This window comes from Melospiza georgiana, chromosome 3, assembly GCF_028018845.1.
Source record: "Melospiza georgiana isolate bMelGeo1 chromosome 3, bMelGeo1.pri, whole genome shotgun sequence".
Classification (NCBI taxonomy): domain Eukaryota; kingdom Metazoa; phylum Chordata; class Aves; order Passeriformes; family Passerellidae; genus Melospiza; species Melospiza georgiana.
In genome coordinates this window covers 110,011,833-110,028,272 of record NC_080432.1, presented here as the reverse complement: position 1 = coordinate 110,028,272, position 16,440 = coordinate 110,011,833, and the positions used below count along the sequence as shown (strand labels likewise).

Below are 16,440 nucleotides of genomic sequence, written 5' to 3'. Positions count from 1 at the left end.
CTAATACTAATAAACAAAAATAAAGTTTATGAATAATCACATTATATAAATACCTTTACCAAGACCAAATATCTTTTGAAGCTGAGTTGCTCTGTGTGAAGGTGACACCCTCTAAAATTAATTAAATGTACAGTTAAGCCAGTTTTAAGGAACCTATACTGAGGCATCCATTCACGACTTGTTTCAAGCACACAAACGACTTTATCAATTATGACTCTCAGGACCAGAATCCATACTGATTAATTCTGCATAGATCTGCTGACTTCAGTGACACTACTTACATTTACTGTGATAACAGTCAGCAATGTTCAGCAAGAACAGAACAATAAATCATTCACCAGAAATTTTTGGTTATATCACTTCAATAAAAGGTCTAGGATTTACTGCTTAACAACAGAGAAATAACAGATTCAAGTGTGCATAGAGGAAGGAAGAGAGAAAGGCAAAAGAGAGAAAGAAAGGGAGAAATAGAGGGGAAAATATTTCAGTGCAATCAGACACTGTTGGCAGGAGAGGACAGAGAACATTGCCAGAATTTATGAAAGACAAAAACCTATGGCTCTTAGCAGGAGGTCTAGTACATTTGGAGTAGGTGCTCTATACTGTGTTTGGGTTAATTCCTTTTATTTATTGGCCTTTTGGGATACAGTGGTAGATAGCTATATAAATTAGTACATCTCTGTCATTTCCTTTCACTCACTCACCCATAGTCAAAAACAACTATAAAAACCCACCCTCCAAATACTCCCTCCTTGTGCCTGACAATTTGGGAACTACTTTTCTTGCAATCTCTCATATTTTGTATAGTGTTGTCAAAATGTGTCTCGTCAGAATGATGACAGCCACCTGTAGCTCCTCACAGTAATACTCCACATTTTCACAGAATATTTTGCCCTTCAGTAATATAAATGTGTTTCTCTCCTCTCACTCTTCAGTTTGAGCCCAGAGCACATATCAGGATCATGATTCCATTCTCACATATGTTTTACACTGATACAAGGCCATTGATATGAGCTGAGCTACTGCCAACACACAACCCTCTAACTCAGTAAACTTAGCTATTCCTCTAAAATTCCATGCTGGAAGACTAATATAATGACCTGAAACACATATTCCAAAAAGCTGCACTTCTTAAAATTGGAATGATACATTCACATCTGTTTTCCTCAAGCAGTTGAGCTTCACAGCACCACCTTGCAGAAGTGTGGACCATGAACCCCTTATTGACAGTCATGTGAGAAATCCTTGCCATGTCAGCAAGCAGCATTTGTCATTCATGACTTTGGCTGTTACTGTCTGATGCTTCCTCTTTTTCAGATATTTTAATCATTTTTACAATATGACATCAAAAAATAGATACCGAGTGTTTCAGTACAAAAAAAAATCTGTCTGACATATACATAAACTTTTAAACAGACTGGTTCAATGAAATAATTTACTCTGGACACCCACCATGCAGCCAAGGAAATAATTTTTCATGGAAATTATGAGAGCATTTTTTTTTTCTTCTCCCAAGTACTCTCTTCCAAAATTATAAAGTATATCTTTTATTCCCAATTCTAAAGCATTTGTTTAGCTTAAGATAAGCCTTGCCCATTCAATCAAATTTTAGATACTAGATAATTTTAGAATAGGACACAACTTCTTCCTCCTTTAAGATGTGAGGAATTGCAGAAAATGTGTTTACAAAACCAATGGTGTTTAGATGGAGAAAAAAGACCTTGAGAATTTCATCCCTGGGTCTCAGCTTGATCTGAATCTGGACTGGATCTCAAATTTTTAAATGTGAGCACTCACTTAAGGCAATTATGGGCACTCAGCCAATGTTTTAAAACTGAAATAGATGTCCTGACATTCTGAACAATAATGTTCAGCGCTTGCTTCCAAATTTCAACCATTCCAGGATCTCTGGAAAAAAACCCTCAGATTTTCACCCCTGAAAATTTACCTCTCCAGTAGCTACTAAAATATCCAAAAAGAGTGAAGATCAAAATGTACTGCCCTAAAGTTTTATTCAGCCCCACATTCCATTTCAGAAGTCATTATAAATGCTGAAGGAGGCTTAAGATTCCCCCCTAATACATTCCCAGCTTCTAATTATTTTCAGCACAGGGGAATTGCTGAAGTGGATCAGATTTGGCACGCTTATTGACAACCCCCACCATCACTGGATTTCTCTTTCATATGCTTGTCCAGTTTGTCCGAGTCCAGAAAAATTTGTATTTTATTTATTTTTTTATTATCTACAACATCCTTTGGCAAGGAGTTTCAAGATCAGTTACTTGCTTCATGAGCAACTCTTCTGTTTTGAGCATGACTCCTTTCAGCTTTTTATGGTGCCTGCTGTTCTTTGGCTGGACAGTAAATTATCGATCCCCAGCCTATATTTCCTTGCCAATCTTGGCTCTGTAATACCATAGTCTCATAACATGTCCCTTTCTCTTTCTCAAGGATTGAAGATCAATCCTTGAATGGTCTTTCCATGGAAATACTGGGTATTCAAGAAAATATCCTCTGTACAAACTCACCATATTAATTTATTTTTTTTCTAAAAATGTATGCATTTGGGTCAAACAAGTATGCAGGGGAAGACTGTGCTGAGACTTCAATTCCTGTTCTTTAGCATGGAATTTGGAAGCCTGAGCCAGGAGGCAGCTTTTTGTTACACTAAGTTTCTTGGGAAGAGCTATGTGCCTCAGAAAGATGTAATTCTTAGTGAGGGGCAACTTAAAGCTCCAGATAACTGCAGATACTGTTACAAAGCATGCACTTGAAACCTCCCAAAATCCATTATCAAACTATCACTTCTGGATGCTCAGGGATACAGAGTTCTGAATCCTCCCCTCAAATCAAGCTCACAGAAACTTTATTTTAAAGAAGCAGGCAGGCCATGCTTTGCCAGTAGCAGTAAAGCAGTGATGGAGCCACCATACCCTGTGCACTTCCCCTTACCAGAACTAAAGACATAAGAGAATAAAGAGCCACTTGGATTCTGATCCTAGTTTAGAAAATTCTTTCTGTGTTTCATGCTGAATAGACATTGTGAACTGTGTGTCCCTGAATGAGGTCTAAGAGGAATAACAAAAGCTGTTGTAGCCTTAAACAAATGTTACTATCCTTTTCTCTGGTTTAGAAAGTTATAACAAGGAAAAACCTCAGGTTTCAAACCCTCAAAAAATGGACTGGAACCCAAGACTTTCACTAAGAACTTATTTAATCAAGATTCTGCACAGGTATCTTGAACAACATCTTAAAACAGATGGATTTGGTAGAGGACAAGCAGCATAATTTGTGCATTTCTAGGCTAGTTCTGATTGGGGTAGAGCTAATTTGATTTCACAGTATTAGTAAAGTGTTCAGCTGTGTTTTGGATTTGTGCATTCAGCAGGATTGATAGTCCAGGGATGCTTTCATTACTGATGGGCAGCACTTGTACCCAGCCAAAGCCTTTTCTGCTCCTCACCCCATTCCATCAGAGAGGAGGCTGGGGGGGCTCAAGGAGCTGAGGGGACACTGCTAGGACAGCTGAGCCCAATGACCAAAGGGACATTCCAGACCATATGGGGTCGTGCTCAGTAAATAAAGCTGGGGGAAGTAGAAGAAAGGGGGAAAAATATGAAGTGATGGCATTTCCAAGCAAACATCACACCTGATGGAGCCCTGCTTTGCTGGAGACAGCAGAACAACTGCAGGCACATGGCAAGTAGTGAATGAATTCCTGGGCTTGCTTTCCTTGCCTGTGCAGACTTTGCTTTATCTAGTGTTATCTCAACCCATGAGCTTTCTCACTTTTACTCTGTCATTTCTTTCCCCAACATGACTGAGGCAGGAGTGGGTGAGTGGTTACGGGGGGTTTAGCTGCCAGGTGTTAAACCACCCCCATTTTAAACACAAAACTCTTACAGCAGAAAGCTAAACTCTAGACAGGTTTATCAGTCCTTCATTTTCACTAACGCAAGGAAAAACTCAACACAAGACATCATCTTTTAACGCTGCCCTTTGTGATTAGTGGTGTTAATGACACACAAAGTACATAAAATTACTCTTCTCTAGCCTACATAAGCAAAATGAAGAGCATCAAAGACAGATTCAATATTAACTCTGAATTTTGTTCCTTTTAGTAGAACAAGCCAAAAGGACACAGGGTTTGTGTGGTTTTCTGTATTTATCACAGTTCAATTTGATTAATGACTAGGCAATATTTTAGAGTACATTAATAACATCAGAGATGAAAGTGCATTTTTAAAATATTTGTACTCCTCCCAGTATAAAGAGGATTTCAGTGCATTTAGATAATTAACATGGAAACTGTGGCCTTATTTTTATTTTGATCTTTGCATAAATATTCTCCAATTAATTTTTTAAAGTTTATTATCTAGCCCACATGTAGGGACTGCAATGAGTTTTTCATAACTTTACTGGTGCAGCCTTAGAATTTCACCACCAGACTATGTGCATACATGAAATAGCAGCAGGTTTGTTATCAAGTGACAGCAATTATATATGTAAGACATAAAGTCTTTAAAATATTGAATTAATAGATTGAAAGGCTAGAAGTTTTTTTTCCCCACACACCTAATAAACAGAGGCAAAGAACACCAAGTAATCTACAAATGTTACTAGTAATAAAAATACTTCTGAGTATCCACTTAAAATGCAACCAAAGAAGCACAAATCCAGGAAATGTGCCATAGAATGACATCTGGTAAAAAATAAAGAACTTCAAATATTTATGCAAAATTAAAAATTAAAAGCAAAATAAGTGAAATAGAAGGCTTTCCAATAGAAGGCTTTATGCTATAATTTTTTTTAAAACCTACAATGCCTTGTAAACTGCCCCAGAATAACAGAATGGACCAGTTCCATGAGGAATTTTGCTTTGTACATAAAAGATTCTATAAATTCCAGTGTGAAAAAATCCTCTAAGGGAAGAGGGCTTGAGAATGGAAGTCCAGGGCACAAAAAGACACATGTCGAAAAATGCAAGTCAAAACTAAGATACTAAGGGTGCAGCACAGAAAAAGAAAAGCATGAATATGTAACAAAACAGGATAATAATAAATTTTATACAATCCAATTAGAAAAAAATCAGATATGTATATGGCAAAGATTAAAATTATAGTTTCTCAGAAATATAGGAAATTGGTTCTTGAAACAGCACATAATTGAAAGAAAACTATTTTGAGAAATGAGTGTCACCTTGCATGACCTAAGACAGCCTTAAATCAATGAACTCAGCTTAATAAACTGGACACCATTATTAAAACTGAGTTTAGACATATTTTTAGACTTCAATTGCAATCAGCAGAAAGAAGTCAAGGATTAAGGATATCCAAACTAATATGTAAAGTGGTCTTAAAATAATGAGGTTAAACACATCTAACAAGATGTAAGATATATAAAAAAATGTCACAGCACTAACCTTTGGACAAAGGCCTCCAATAAAACGCATGTTAGTCAAAATGTGGCATTTGTTTTCCTTCTAAAACCAAGAATACTTCCATTGATAAATGAACACATGGGAGAGGGGAGGAGATAAACAAGGAAAGTAAGTTGCAAACCAGTGGAGTGAAATGAAAGGATTTGAGATGCTACTTGAGCTAAGCAGGGAATTGTCACAATATGAAATGGCAGCTTTCAGGAAATGAGGGAAATTATCATGGACTGTAATAGCAAAGAGGTAAAAAAGGGAAAAAATGGATAGCAAAGGTAACTTATATATGTTTTTATAAAACGCACAAAGTTAAAATTATAAAAACAAATTAAAAGAGCCACCTAAAATATACCAAAAGCAAGAAACTTTTAAGAGTAACTGTCTTCTGGGAACTTCAGAGAGTAAAGACAGCAATTAAGGAGAAGGACATTGCTAGGAGCACAGAAGATTTATTTGCATCAGTCTTCACAATAGAGGATGTTAGGGAGATATCTACTCTTGGGTAATAAAAATTAGGTGCTATCAGATGAAGAGGTGCTGGAACAAATCAATCATTTGAAAAGCAGGAAGCCACCAAGACTGAAAATCCTGCACAAGTAGTTGAGCTATGCAATCTCTAATTGAAAAACAACTCCTTTACTGGAAGGTTAGAGAGTAGCAAATGTTTCACATGCATCATAAAAGGAGTTTTGAAGGAATCAGGGAATCAAAGATTCATAAATTTTACATTCTGTACCTAACAAATTAAAAATAACAAAATAAAAGACTCACAAGACCATGAGATGATAGATCTGTGCAAAGGAAAATGATACCTCACTCATCTGCTAGAATGTTTTCAACACATCAGTAAACTACTGAAGTGGTCAAAGGAGAACCAATAGACATCATTTATTTAAACTTGCTTGACAAAGTTTCTCACAGGAGACAGATAAAAAGAACAGACATGGACAGCAAACTGAAGACCTCTGTTCAGTGCAGCAGCTCTCAGAAGAAGCAAGATATTAAATGAATCAAGAAGAGATGATAAAGAAAAACAATGTAATAAAAATCAGAGCTGCAGCCTGATCTGAACTGTTGTGTGCAGTGCTGATTTCTACATCTTAGAAAGAGATCAGAAAACTAGGAAGTGTTTAAGAGAAAAGGGACAAGAATTATAGAAGCAGGTTTTTGTGGAAACAGAGTGGAATATTTTTAAAAGATATTAAATAGAGGCATGGCAAAAATATCATACAACTGCTAGAAGTTAGCCAGAATCTCACTTCTCCCTGCGTTAATACAAGAATATGGTGACATATGAATATGTTGAAATCAATAAAAAGCTAGCAAATCTAACAGAAAATCAGTTTTCACTTAGTATTTATGCTGTGGGACTCATCATTTCATAATGTTGAGATAGAAAAAAAAATTAAGATTGAAAACAATTAGGTGCTTATGTAGAAAATAAGAATGCATGGAGTTAAACAAGCTAAATGAGTATTGCAGGAGAACTTAGACTTCTTTGGACACTTAAAAAGAGCTCTGCATACTGGAGAGTAAGATTTTTTGAAGTCAGATTGTCAAAAATACTCGCATTCTGGGTTTTCTGCACCTTCCTCAGGAGCCTTCAAGAGCCGCCATCTGTGGCAGGATTCCGTACAGGCCTTACATGTGATTCAGGCCCCTTCTGCCCATGCTCTTAGTGTCACCTATTGCATGAATTCAATATTAATTATTTATTAATCCAATAAATTCAATAACTGGCCCAGTTATTGAATTTATTGGATTGAATGACAATATCAAAATACTTAAAGCTAGTAGCACAATTTAGAATTACTTGTGGAAACCTTTGCTGAAGAAGCCATACAAAGAATGAAAACAAACAAGCAAGTAAACCACTGACTTTTTCAACTTGAAAATTGTCAACCAACCAATGGTTTGATTGAATTTGGAAGGTGACATTATTGACAAAAAAATCAACTTCCCAAAAGTAAATTAGTATTTTTGTCAAAATTTTTCAGTTTCAAAATAGAACATTTTATTCACCCATGCCTCCAGTTATGCCATATATTCTTGAGCACCATCTACTGGTGCTGCATTATTAATTAGCTATTTATGAATATATGAATCACTTCTCTAATAAAATTAATTAGAATCACATAATCTTTCCAAGTATATTTAAAATTGAGACGGGAGAACATAGCCTATTTTTTTATTAAATTAATGTTTCCTCTTAATAGCAGAGAGAAAACTAATACTGGGGAAATTCACTTAGAATCTGAAATTAATAGAGAAATGCATTAAATTCTTAATGGTTTGTAACATCCTGGACCAGAAAACAAGTGCAAGTCCATGATTTTTTTCCAATTGGCATTTGTTCTCAATCTGTTGGAACAACAAAATATTTTATTCTCTTCTTATTTAGGTATTTAGTGAATTTTATAATGCCTGCAATATAGCCAGCATCTTCCATTTTATTTCTTTTCTTCACACCAAATTACATAACACTTCTCTTGAAGTGGTCACACCAGCTTTGGATTTAACATTTTCCTGACTCAGGGCTGGGAAATACAGCTTGGTGTTCTGCAGAATAATATGTAATGCAGAGTAGAAAGTCTATTCTTGCCAAAGGGGATTTTGAAGGGCCTTGCATATCTATGAAAAGTGGGATATGGGAAACAGACCAGGGGCACTTCTACACAAGCCAAGAGGCTCAGTGTAACTATCCCTCAACTCTTACCTCTAAATTCAGTCTGTAACAACAGTTTCCTTTCTTGTGTACACAGAAGGACATATCTAAGCATAACTCTGGAGTCAGTTCAACACGATGATTATGATAACAATAATAATAATGAACAAAGTCCTTCTTGAAAACAATTTTAAGGGTTTTTTAAAAAAAAATGTGTGCCTTCAGTACTGGGGAGAGACTGTCTTATTTGCTCAAAGGAGTGACACTGCAGGCTGCAACAGTGACCTTTACCTGAAACGAGTCACCCTAAGAGTGACTGGTGATTGAGTAAGTGAACAGTCCATTCTCCAAAGCCACTTGCTTTAAACTGTGGTCTTCCTCTTTAAATTTGCACCAGAACTGTCAGTGGTAATTCCAATTCCGACTGTGCTGAATTTTGTGCTATGTTCACTAAAATCTGGATTGAAATCATCTAGCTGCTGTCACCCAGAGAGTGAAGTTCCCAAAGTACTTCTGCAGATCTGGAGGAAAAATCCCAACTAAACAAGCCCTTTAATTTATTCCATTCAACATATTAAATTGGGGAAGCCTCATTTTTCTCATTAATACGGACATTACGTAAAAACATTACTTTCCTCCCTCTCTCCTAGTTTGGATCAAGCCCAACCTTGCTGAAACAATTGCATTGAGTCTAGAAAGCAGCACTAAATTTAGCATTCACTATGTTGTGCCTGTCCCTACAACACTACTACTGAGCTACATAACACTTCTTTCAGTGCCTTGATACTTTCTTTGTAGTACAGATGGCACCACGTGCACCATGCAGGGCTGACAGCCCTCCCATGAAACTCTGTGGGATTGCATTAATGCATTATTCCTAGGTTTTAACAGAGGCACTCAAACAAGATTGATCTACTCAATATTTCCAAATTATGTGCATAGGTTCACTTTGCATCTGCCCTTCAGGCTGTAGCTTAGGAATAAATGTACACACAAAAAAGGACCATTCCAAACACAAGTGATCCGCATGCCCAAATTAAACAAATGTATTGTCACATTTCTACCTATTTATATTCTGCAGACTTAAACATATCCTGACTCTCACTTCTAGACTATGAAATTAACACACATACATACAAAATAACATTTTTTCTTTTATCTCAAGTGCTGCATGACACCTGGCAAACAATTTTTTTTTCTCAAATTGGCCTCAATTGCAGAAGAAAAACACCTGCAAGTGAATTGTAGATATCTGTGTACTCAGAAAAATGGTATAGCTTATTTTAGTTCCAGTCATTAAAACCTGAATTGTTCAAGTCTGATTGTACAAATCTAAAGAAATTTTCAGAGTGCTCTGTGCTGCTGTCCCATCCCACCCTGTCCCATCATTTCCCACTCCTCTGCCCCTCAGCTGCCATAGTTAATCTAAACATGACTTGTGCAACCTCCACCCTTTCCTTCATTTTGTGGACAAGAGGTTAAGGACTCATCCATCCCAGACTCCTCTCCAGCATTGCTATGTCTTCAAAAAATTGAAAAGTTCAAGTTAATCGCTGGGTTGGAATACCTAGGAGATGTCTAAAGACAATTACTTATCATACCTTGTAGATTCATTATTTTTTAATTTCCACTCACAGTTAATGGAGCTACAACTTGCCAATGCCATAGAAAACAGGTAAGAGTTCCTTCAAGTTGGTTTTTTTTTGTGACTTACCTTACACTTCTTCATTTAATGTAAAGGAGATGAAAAAAAATATCCAAATATTGCATTGTATATGCACCTTTGATTTGTTCTGCTCCTATCACTCTGCCAATGAACAGAAGTTCCCCTTAAGTACCTTAAGCGACATGATGATCAGCCACAGATAGTGTGGAATGTCACCAAATGTGAGAGAATTTGATTATCTCTAAGTCAGTAACAGTTCAGTTTTCATTGCATTGCATTTGCTGGGCATAGACCCTGAATATCTCTCACATTTTCCTGGCTTTGGGTAGGTACTTTTTGTTTTATTTTGACAAGAGGAATATAACATATTTATGAGTGTAAAAGCTAGCAGGGACGTGGTTTACAGCTTATACCTATGGAAAATACAGTAAAAAGCTATAACCATGTTTTGGTTTACTTTGGTCGAAAGCGGTTTGTGACCAGCAATCCTCTGATCAGAATTTGTGCAGCATGTAATTGTAATCATAAAAGCTGTGTTTTACTGGAATTCAAACCTTGTAGGGGCTAGAGCAGGACTGTAGGGGAGGAAACCGCTTGCTTTAAGGACTGATTTGTTTGGATGTTATCCAGAAATTTAAACTTTCATTTCATCGGGGTGGGAGGTCGTGTCCAAAACCACTCAACAATGATTCATATGAACTTTGAAGGCGTGGATGGGCTGCATTGCCCCACCAACTCAGCAGGGCCTTGTGCTCTCTGCAGAATGGCAGCAGTGGGAGCACACGACAGCCAGGCTGAGAGCTGCTGACTGACAGCAGCATTTATTAAAATGTCATCTCCTAATTTTCACGCTGGATATCTGTTGTCGTGCAGGCTGCCCTGATATCTCACGCCAGCGGGAAGAACCAGAGGACAACCCAACCCGACCTGGGGAGCAGGAGGGACACAGCGGGAGGGGGACGGCAAAAAAAAAAACACACCCAGATGTAGCAAAATTTAAAACTAAAACAAAAGAAAAAGGGGGAGCGCCGTGCTTGTGGCAAAGCTTTCTTCACGAACCTCCCCCGTGTGACCCCGCCCGCCGCCGTCGGTGCCACTTCAGCCGCTGTCGCCTCGCAAACTCCGCTCTCCGCCGGGGCAGCGTCGCTCCCGCGCTGGGCACGGCGCCGGAGCCCGGCCGGCTCTCCATCCTTCCCGCGCCAGAGGGCGGCGGGCGGCAGCGACCGAGGGGACGCGGCTGCGAGCGGGCACGGCCGCATCTCTGGCGGGGAGCAAACGCGGCGTTAATTGCAGCCGCGCTGAGAAAATTGCTATTGTTTCTAGTCGGAGGCGGGCGGCACTTTGAGAGGGTTTATCCCGGGAGCCCCGTATCAGTTAATCTGCATCGCGGGGCCGAGCCGACAGCTCCCGGGGCTGCGGCGAGGGGGAGGTTGTGCTTTGGAAGGAAAAACAAGAGGAAAAGAGATCAAGTGCGAGCTTCCCGCCCCGGCGTCCCCGTTTCCCTCGCTCCCCGCCCGCGGGTTTTTCTGACGCCGGGGCGCAGCGCTGGGAACGGCGGCCGGGGAGCCCTGCCGGGCGCGGCGAGCGGCGTTCCCGGGACGCGCCGAGCGCCCGTGACGCGCGCACCGCCCCGCGGGCCCGGCTGTCGGGGCCGGGGGGCGCCGCGGGCACGCGCGGAGCGGGGCGCAGGCGCGCGCACTCGGACTCTCCCCCCTCCCCCCGGGGGCGCGCGGGGGCGGGCGCGCACGGGGGCGCGCACTCGCGCGCGCGCTCCCGGCGCGGCTCCCACGGAGGCGGGCGGGCTCGGCAGGCGCGGGCGCGCGCGCACGGGCAGAGCCACACGCAGCGGCAGAGACGCGCTCCCGCCGCCGCCGCCGCCGCCACCGCCGTGCTCCCTGCGCGCCCGGCGCTCACACCGCTCCCCGACATCGGCAGCCGAGGACCCCCCGCCGCTGTCCGGCCATTAGTGCCTGGGGGGAGGAGGAGGAGGAGGAGGAGGAGGGAAGGAGGAATAAGTCTATTAGTAATAACAACAACAACAACAACAACAAAACCCACCAACAAATCCGCACTAGCGCCTTAGTCCTTCTCTCAGACCGTCGACTGCCTGGCGTCGCCGTGCATCGGGCTGCTGTGCTGAGACTTTGTTTCAAGTAAAAAAAAAAAAAAAAAAAAAAACCAACAAAAACCAAACAAAAAAAAAAACCTTCGCTTGCTCAGCCACTTCCATTTTTTTCCCCTGCAGTCTCGCTGGTTTGAGGTGGTTGGTTTTTTTTTTGGTTTTTCTTTTTCTTTTTTTTTTTTTTTTTTTTTTTTTCTGTTTTCTTTCCCTTCATGTGGTTGGATTTGGTGGATCCGAAGCCAAAGCTGATTTTTCCCTCAGTGGGGTGTGCGTGTGGCGTGCGGGGATTTTCTCGCTGCGTTTTTTATCTTCTGCTGCTTTTTTAAATCTTGGTTTTGAACCTGAGCCGGGGAAAATGGGAAACGGTGCTTCCGTCAGAAGGGGAATCTCTCCATCACTGTTGTTGGGACGTGTGCCTATGGTGCTAGTGTTTTAGAGAAATAGCCTGACAGCTTTCGGAGTGGAAGGTAAGGGTGCCCCGGGCATTTCCATTTCCCATTTCCAGGGATTACGACTGGAGAGCTTTTAGCTTGGGATTCCGGGGAGGAGGCGGCGGAGGAGGGGGACAGGCTGTTGCTGAAGGATAGAGAGAGAGACAGCACATACGAAATGATCTCCGCATTTACTTCAGCGCTGCAGTTTAAAAGTTAGAGAAGTCCGTTTTGCGACAGGTCTGCTTCCCTGAGAGTAATTTCCAGCGAGACCGAGAAAACCTGAGGTTTGTGCACGATTGGGGTAATTTGTATGGGGGGTGGGGGGAATTGTTAGGTTAATAGGAAGTTAAAATAAGAGAAGTCAGTGGGTCTTCTGTTGGGGGGAAAAAAAAATAAATGGAGTGATGGCGCCGTCTATGTTCGGCTAAACTACAGTGTCACCTAGAAAATCAGTTCGGGGAATATCCAAACTAAATGCCCGTTTCTTTTCAGCAGAAGAGAATTCTCCCCCTTCCCAAATAGGCGACCGTAAGCCTCTGTGGCCATTGTTTAACTCCTTCCTCCGTGGAAAAGAAAGATCTTTTTAATCTGGGTGTCTTAATCCTTGCAGCGAGCAGGTTCACTCTGCATCTAGCAATGCTGCAAACTAACTGAAGGCTGCCGGCACCCTGAGTTCGTGTGTGTGTGCTTGTGTGCGTGTGTAATGCACACAGGGAGACAGGGATTAACACAGTGCTCTGTTTCAGTAGCCGTGCATGAACAAATGCACAACTAAAATGAGGGCTTTACATTTCTTCATAGAAAACAGCCTGGCACTGCAGAGGTCTTTATTTTTTCTAGTGCAGATATTACATAGGATGGAAAAAGTCAGAGGCTTTTTTCCTTTTTCAAACAGAAAAGCAAATAAGCTCCCTTTCTACTTTCCAGATTATAAAATTAATCCTTTTTCATGGGTGGAATTCTTAATTTAGACACTTATTGTCACATTGGCTTTCAACGCCTACACCATCCTGAATAACACTGCGCAGAACTGCATTGCCTGCAAAGTGCTTCAGCAAAGGAGAAATTGTTTCCAGAATTCCCAATAAGTTTCTCTTTTTTAAGACCTTAAATGCTGTACCAGCCCTGTTTGGAGAAGGAGAACCATGTTATTCACTGAGACGGATGCTCAGAAAGGAGAAAATCTGACCATGTGGATAGACCCAGCAGCAGCCCTGCTTCTTTTTCTCTTTTTTTTTTTTTTTTTAAACCTCTGCTATAAAGAGGGTTAGAGTTGGTACTGCTTTTTGCCCATTTCAGGATTCAGAGTTTGCAATATAATCTAGGAGATAGGAAAATCTCTTCAAGGGAGCTTAATCCGGTGACTTGCTGTGTGTTACGCAATGGGAAACAGAAGATGCCTTGCTGTTTGGTGAGGAGATGAAAAGCCAGGCAAAGACACACATCAAAACTCAGTAACCGTGCCTGTGTGTGTGTGTGCCTCTGCTCACAGAGCAACAGTGGAAGAGACTGCAATCTAGAGAGTTTTGAAATTAGGTTGGTATCACTTCTTTCTGCTTGCTTTTAAGAGCAGAGAGTAAAAAACTACTCATTTGTAAGAGAAAAGCAACTTTTCAAAGGTTAATGCTGAAAACCTTCAACCTGAAATTTTTTGATATCATTATGGAGATAAATGTAACTCAGGTTCACTCTATGAACCTAGGACACTGTTAAAAGAAACAGAGCATGTGAAGACTCTGAGAGTTGGCAGGTGCAGTAAACCAGCTTTATTTGGAGATACTAGCAGAGAAAATGTAATATTTTTTTTTCCTTGTTCAAGCGCAGGGCTGCAAAATACAGGAGCTAATCAGACAGTACAAGTAATTCGTAATCAGAGGGCAAGTGCAGTCCAATAGGTGCAGAGATCCTGCTGTAGCATGGCCAGTTACATAGAGCTACTGATTGTAATACTAATACTGTGATCCATTTTGTATATCCTTAGAGGCTGAAGCACATTGAAATTAATATCTTAAAAAGCTGGCATTTAGTGATCGTGTCAGACCAGCAGTAGTTATATCCATCTGTCTTTGTTTCTTCCTTCAATACTGTCAAAATTTTATTAATGCATTCATCTCAGTATTTGCTGCCTTTTTAGAGACCTGGCAGCCACGGTGAAGACATGTAGGCATTTGGGAGATAATGTTCTATCTGTAACAAATAGTAATTTGAGCATTTTTAAATTATAGCTGTAATAATTCAGTTACTTCTCAGACTTAGGAGAAAAATAATATATAACAAATTCTACTGGCTTTCTTGTCCTATTCTGGTGAAATTCTGCATGTGGGTATCGTATATGCACGTACATAACTACAGCCGATTAATTATTTACTTTTTGGATAAATAAATAAATAAATTTCTCTTCTCTTGGTCTGTCAGGTAAGGCATCTGGATTTTTGCTTAAGTTGAGCAGTTCTAGTCCACGCCATGATGACTAAATCCTAGAGAGGAGAGGACATTCCTATTAATAATCTAATAGACGTTGAGTTTTAATTTGTCCGTGGCAGCCGTGTCTGCGGCGATGGCCGCGTGGTGGCGCTGTGCACACGGCAGCAACCCCGGCCCTTGCGTTATAAAATAAAAATTACCTGCCCTTCTTTCTGAAAGGGGCTCTAACTGCAAGCTTGAAAACAGCTGGCTCGAATATTGGAAGGAGTTTGGTTTTCTATGCGTGAAGAATTCTACTTGCATTTTTATTTCGTTTCATCTCCTGCAGGCCAAATGACATAGGATGAAGGCTGTTCGTAATTTGCTGATTTATATATTTTCCACCTATCTACTGGTTATGTTTGGATTTAATGCTGCCCAAGACTTCTGGTGTTCCACGTTGGTGAAGGGGGTCATTTATGGATCGTATTCTGTAAGTGAAATGTTTCCTAAAAACTTCACAAACTGCACTTGGACGCTGGAAAATCCAGATCCAACCAAATATAGTATTTACCTGAAATTTTCCAAAAAGGACTTCAGCTGCTCCAACTTTTCCCTCTTGGCTTATCAGTTTGATCATTTTTCTCATGAAAAAATAAAGGATCTTTTAAAAAATAACCATTCTATAATGCAGCTCTGCAACTCCAAGAATGCTTTTGTATTTCTGCAGTATGATAAGAATTTTATTCAGATACGTCGTGTCTATCCTATCAACTTCCCAGGATTACACAAAAAAGAAGAAGACCACAAATCCTTCTTTGAATTTTTGGTGTTGAACAAGGTGAGCCCGAGCCAGTTTGGGTGCCATGTGTTATGCACTTGGTTGGAGAGCTGCTTGAAATCTGAAAACGGGAGAACCGAGTCCTGTGGGATCATGTATACAAAATGCACCTGCCCTCAGCATTTGGGAGAGTGGGGAATAGACGACCAGTCCCTGGTGTTGCTCAATAACGTGGTGCTGCCCCTCAACGAGCAGACGGAAGGCTGCCTGACCCAGGAGCTGCAAACCACCCAGGTCTGCAATCTCACCAGGGAAGCCAAGCGGCCGCCAAAGGAAGGTAGGTGCTCCTTGGAGGGGGGGCTGAATGCCATGCCAGTGTGTAAGTCCTGCTGCCAGCTCTCCTTAATACTCACATTCCTTTCAGTTGCTCTCCACTCTGGCTCTCCTCTAGATGAGGCAAAAGGGCTGGAGAAGATGCACACTCCCTTAAAGGCAGGGAAGGCTGAATTTTCATTTCTAAACTGGCCTAACCTACAGCTTATAGTTCTGCTGAGCACCGTTGAAACTCCTCACAAGTAGGACCCATCTGTTCTAAGGCCTCACTTACAGTAATGCCCACAGGTGGTGAGCCAGAAATCACTCTCCCCCTCACCATCTCCTTACAGCAACCACCCAACTGCAAAACCTTGGCCTTCTTGATATGATCCCTCGACTTTGCAAGGAAAACATTTCCAAAGGCATGCAGGCAACCTGACCAAAAGACCAAGAGATTTACAATGTTCAGGACACCTGGTCCCTGGGCCAGACCTCAGCAACCTACAAATAATCCAAGAGCAAATGCAATTCCTAAGGGTGAAGCCTCTGCCTGAGATGCCTGGAGAGGCGAGGCACTGTGCAGGCAGGACATGCTGGTTTAACCTCTGGGAGCTCTGGGA

The 16,440-nt window shown here is 41.1% G+C and overlaps 1 protein-coding gene and 1 long non-coding RNA gene across 12 annotated transcripts in view; one reads left to right on the top strand and one right to left on the bottom strand.

Annotated features, from left to right (window-relative positions):
* Positions 1-11,913, bottom strand: part of LOC131080823 (uncharacterized) — a 47,088-nt gene extending 35,175 nt beyond the window's left edge. Inside the window, exon 1 of the long non-coding RNA XR_009114221.1 lies at positions 11,824-11,913. This is a non-coding gene — a long non-coding RNA (uncharacterized LOC131080823). The remainder of the gene's footprint in view (positions 1-11,823) is intronic.
* Positions 11,914-12,135: 222 nt separating this feature from the next.
* Positions 12,136-16,440, top strand: part of ADGRB3 (adhesion G protein-coupled receptor B3) — a 447,992-nt gene continuing 443,687 nt past the window's right edge. For 2 of the 11 annotated variants that reach the window (XM_058019384.1, XM_058019383.1), the window contains exons 1-2: positions 12,140-12,354; positions 15,074-15,842. In XM_058019384.1, coding sequence (XP_057875367.1) covers positions 15,089-15,842 — 754 coding nt within the window. In that variant the 5' untranslated portion in view covers positions 12,140-12,354; positions 15,074-15,088. Of the gene's footprint in view, positions 12,355-12,476; positions 12,606-13,436; positions 13,858-15,073; positions 15,843-16,440 lie in introns of those variants that run through there. The other 9 variants (XM_058019380.1, XM_058019376.1, XM_058019377.1 and 6 more) reach the window with 8 other exon arrangements.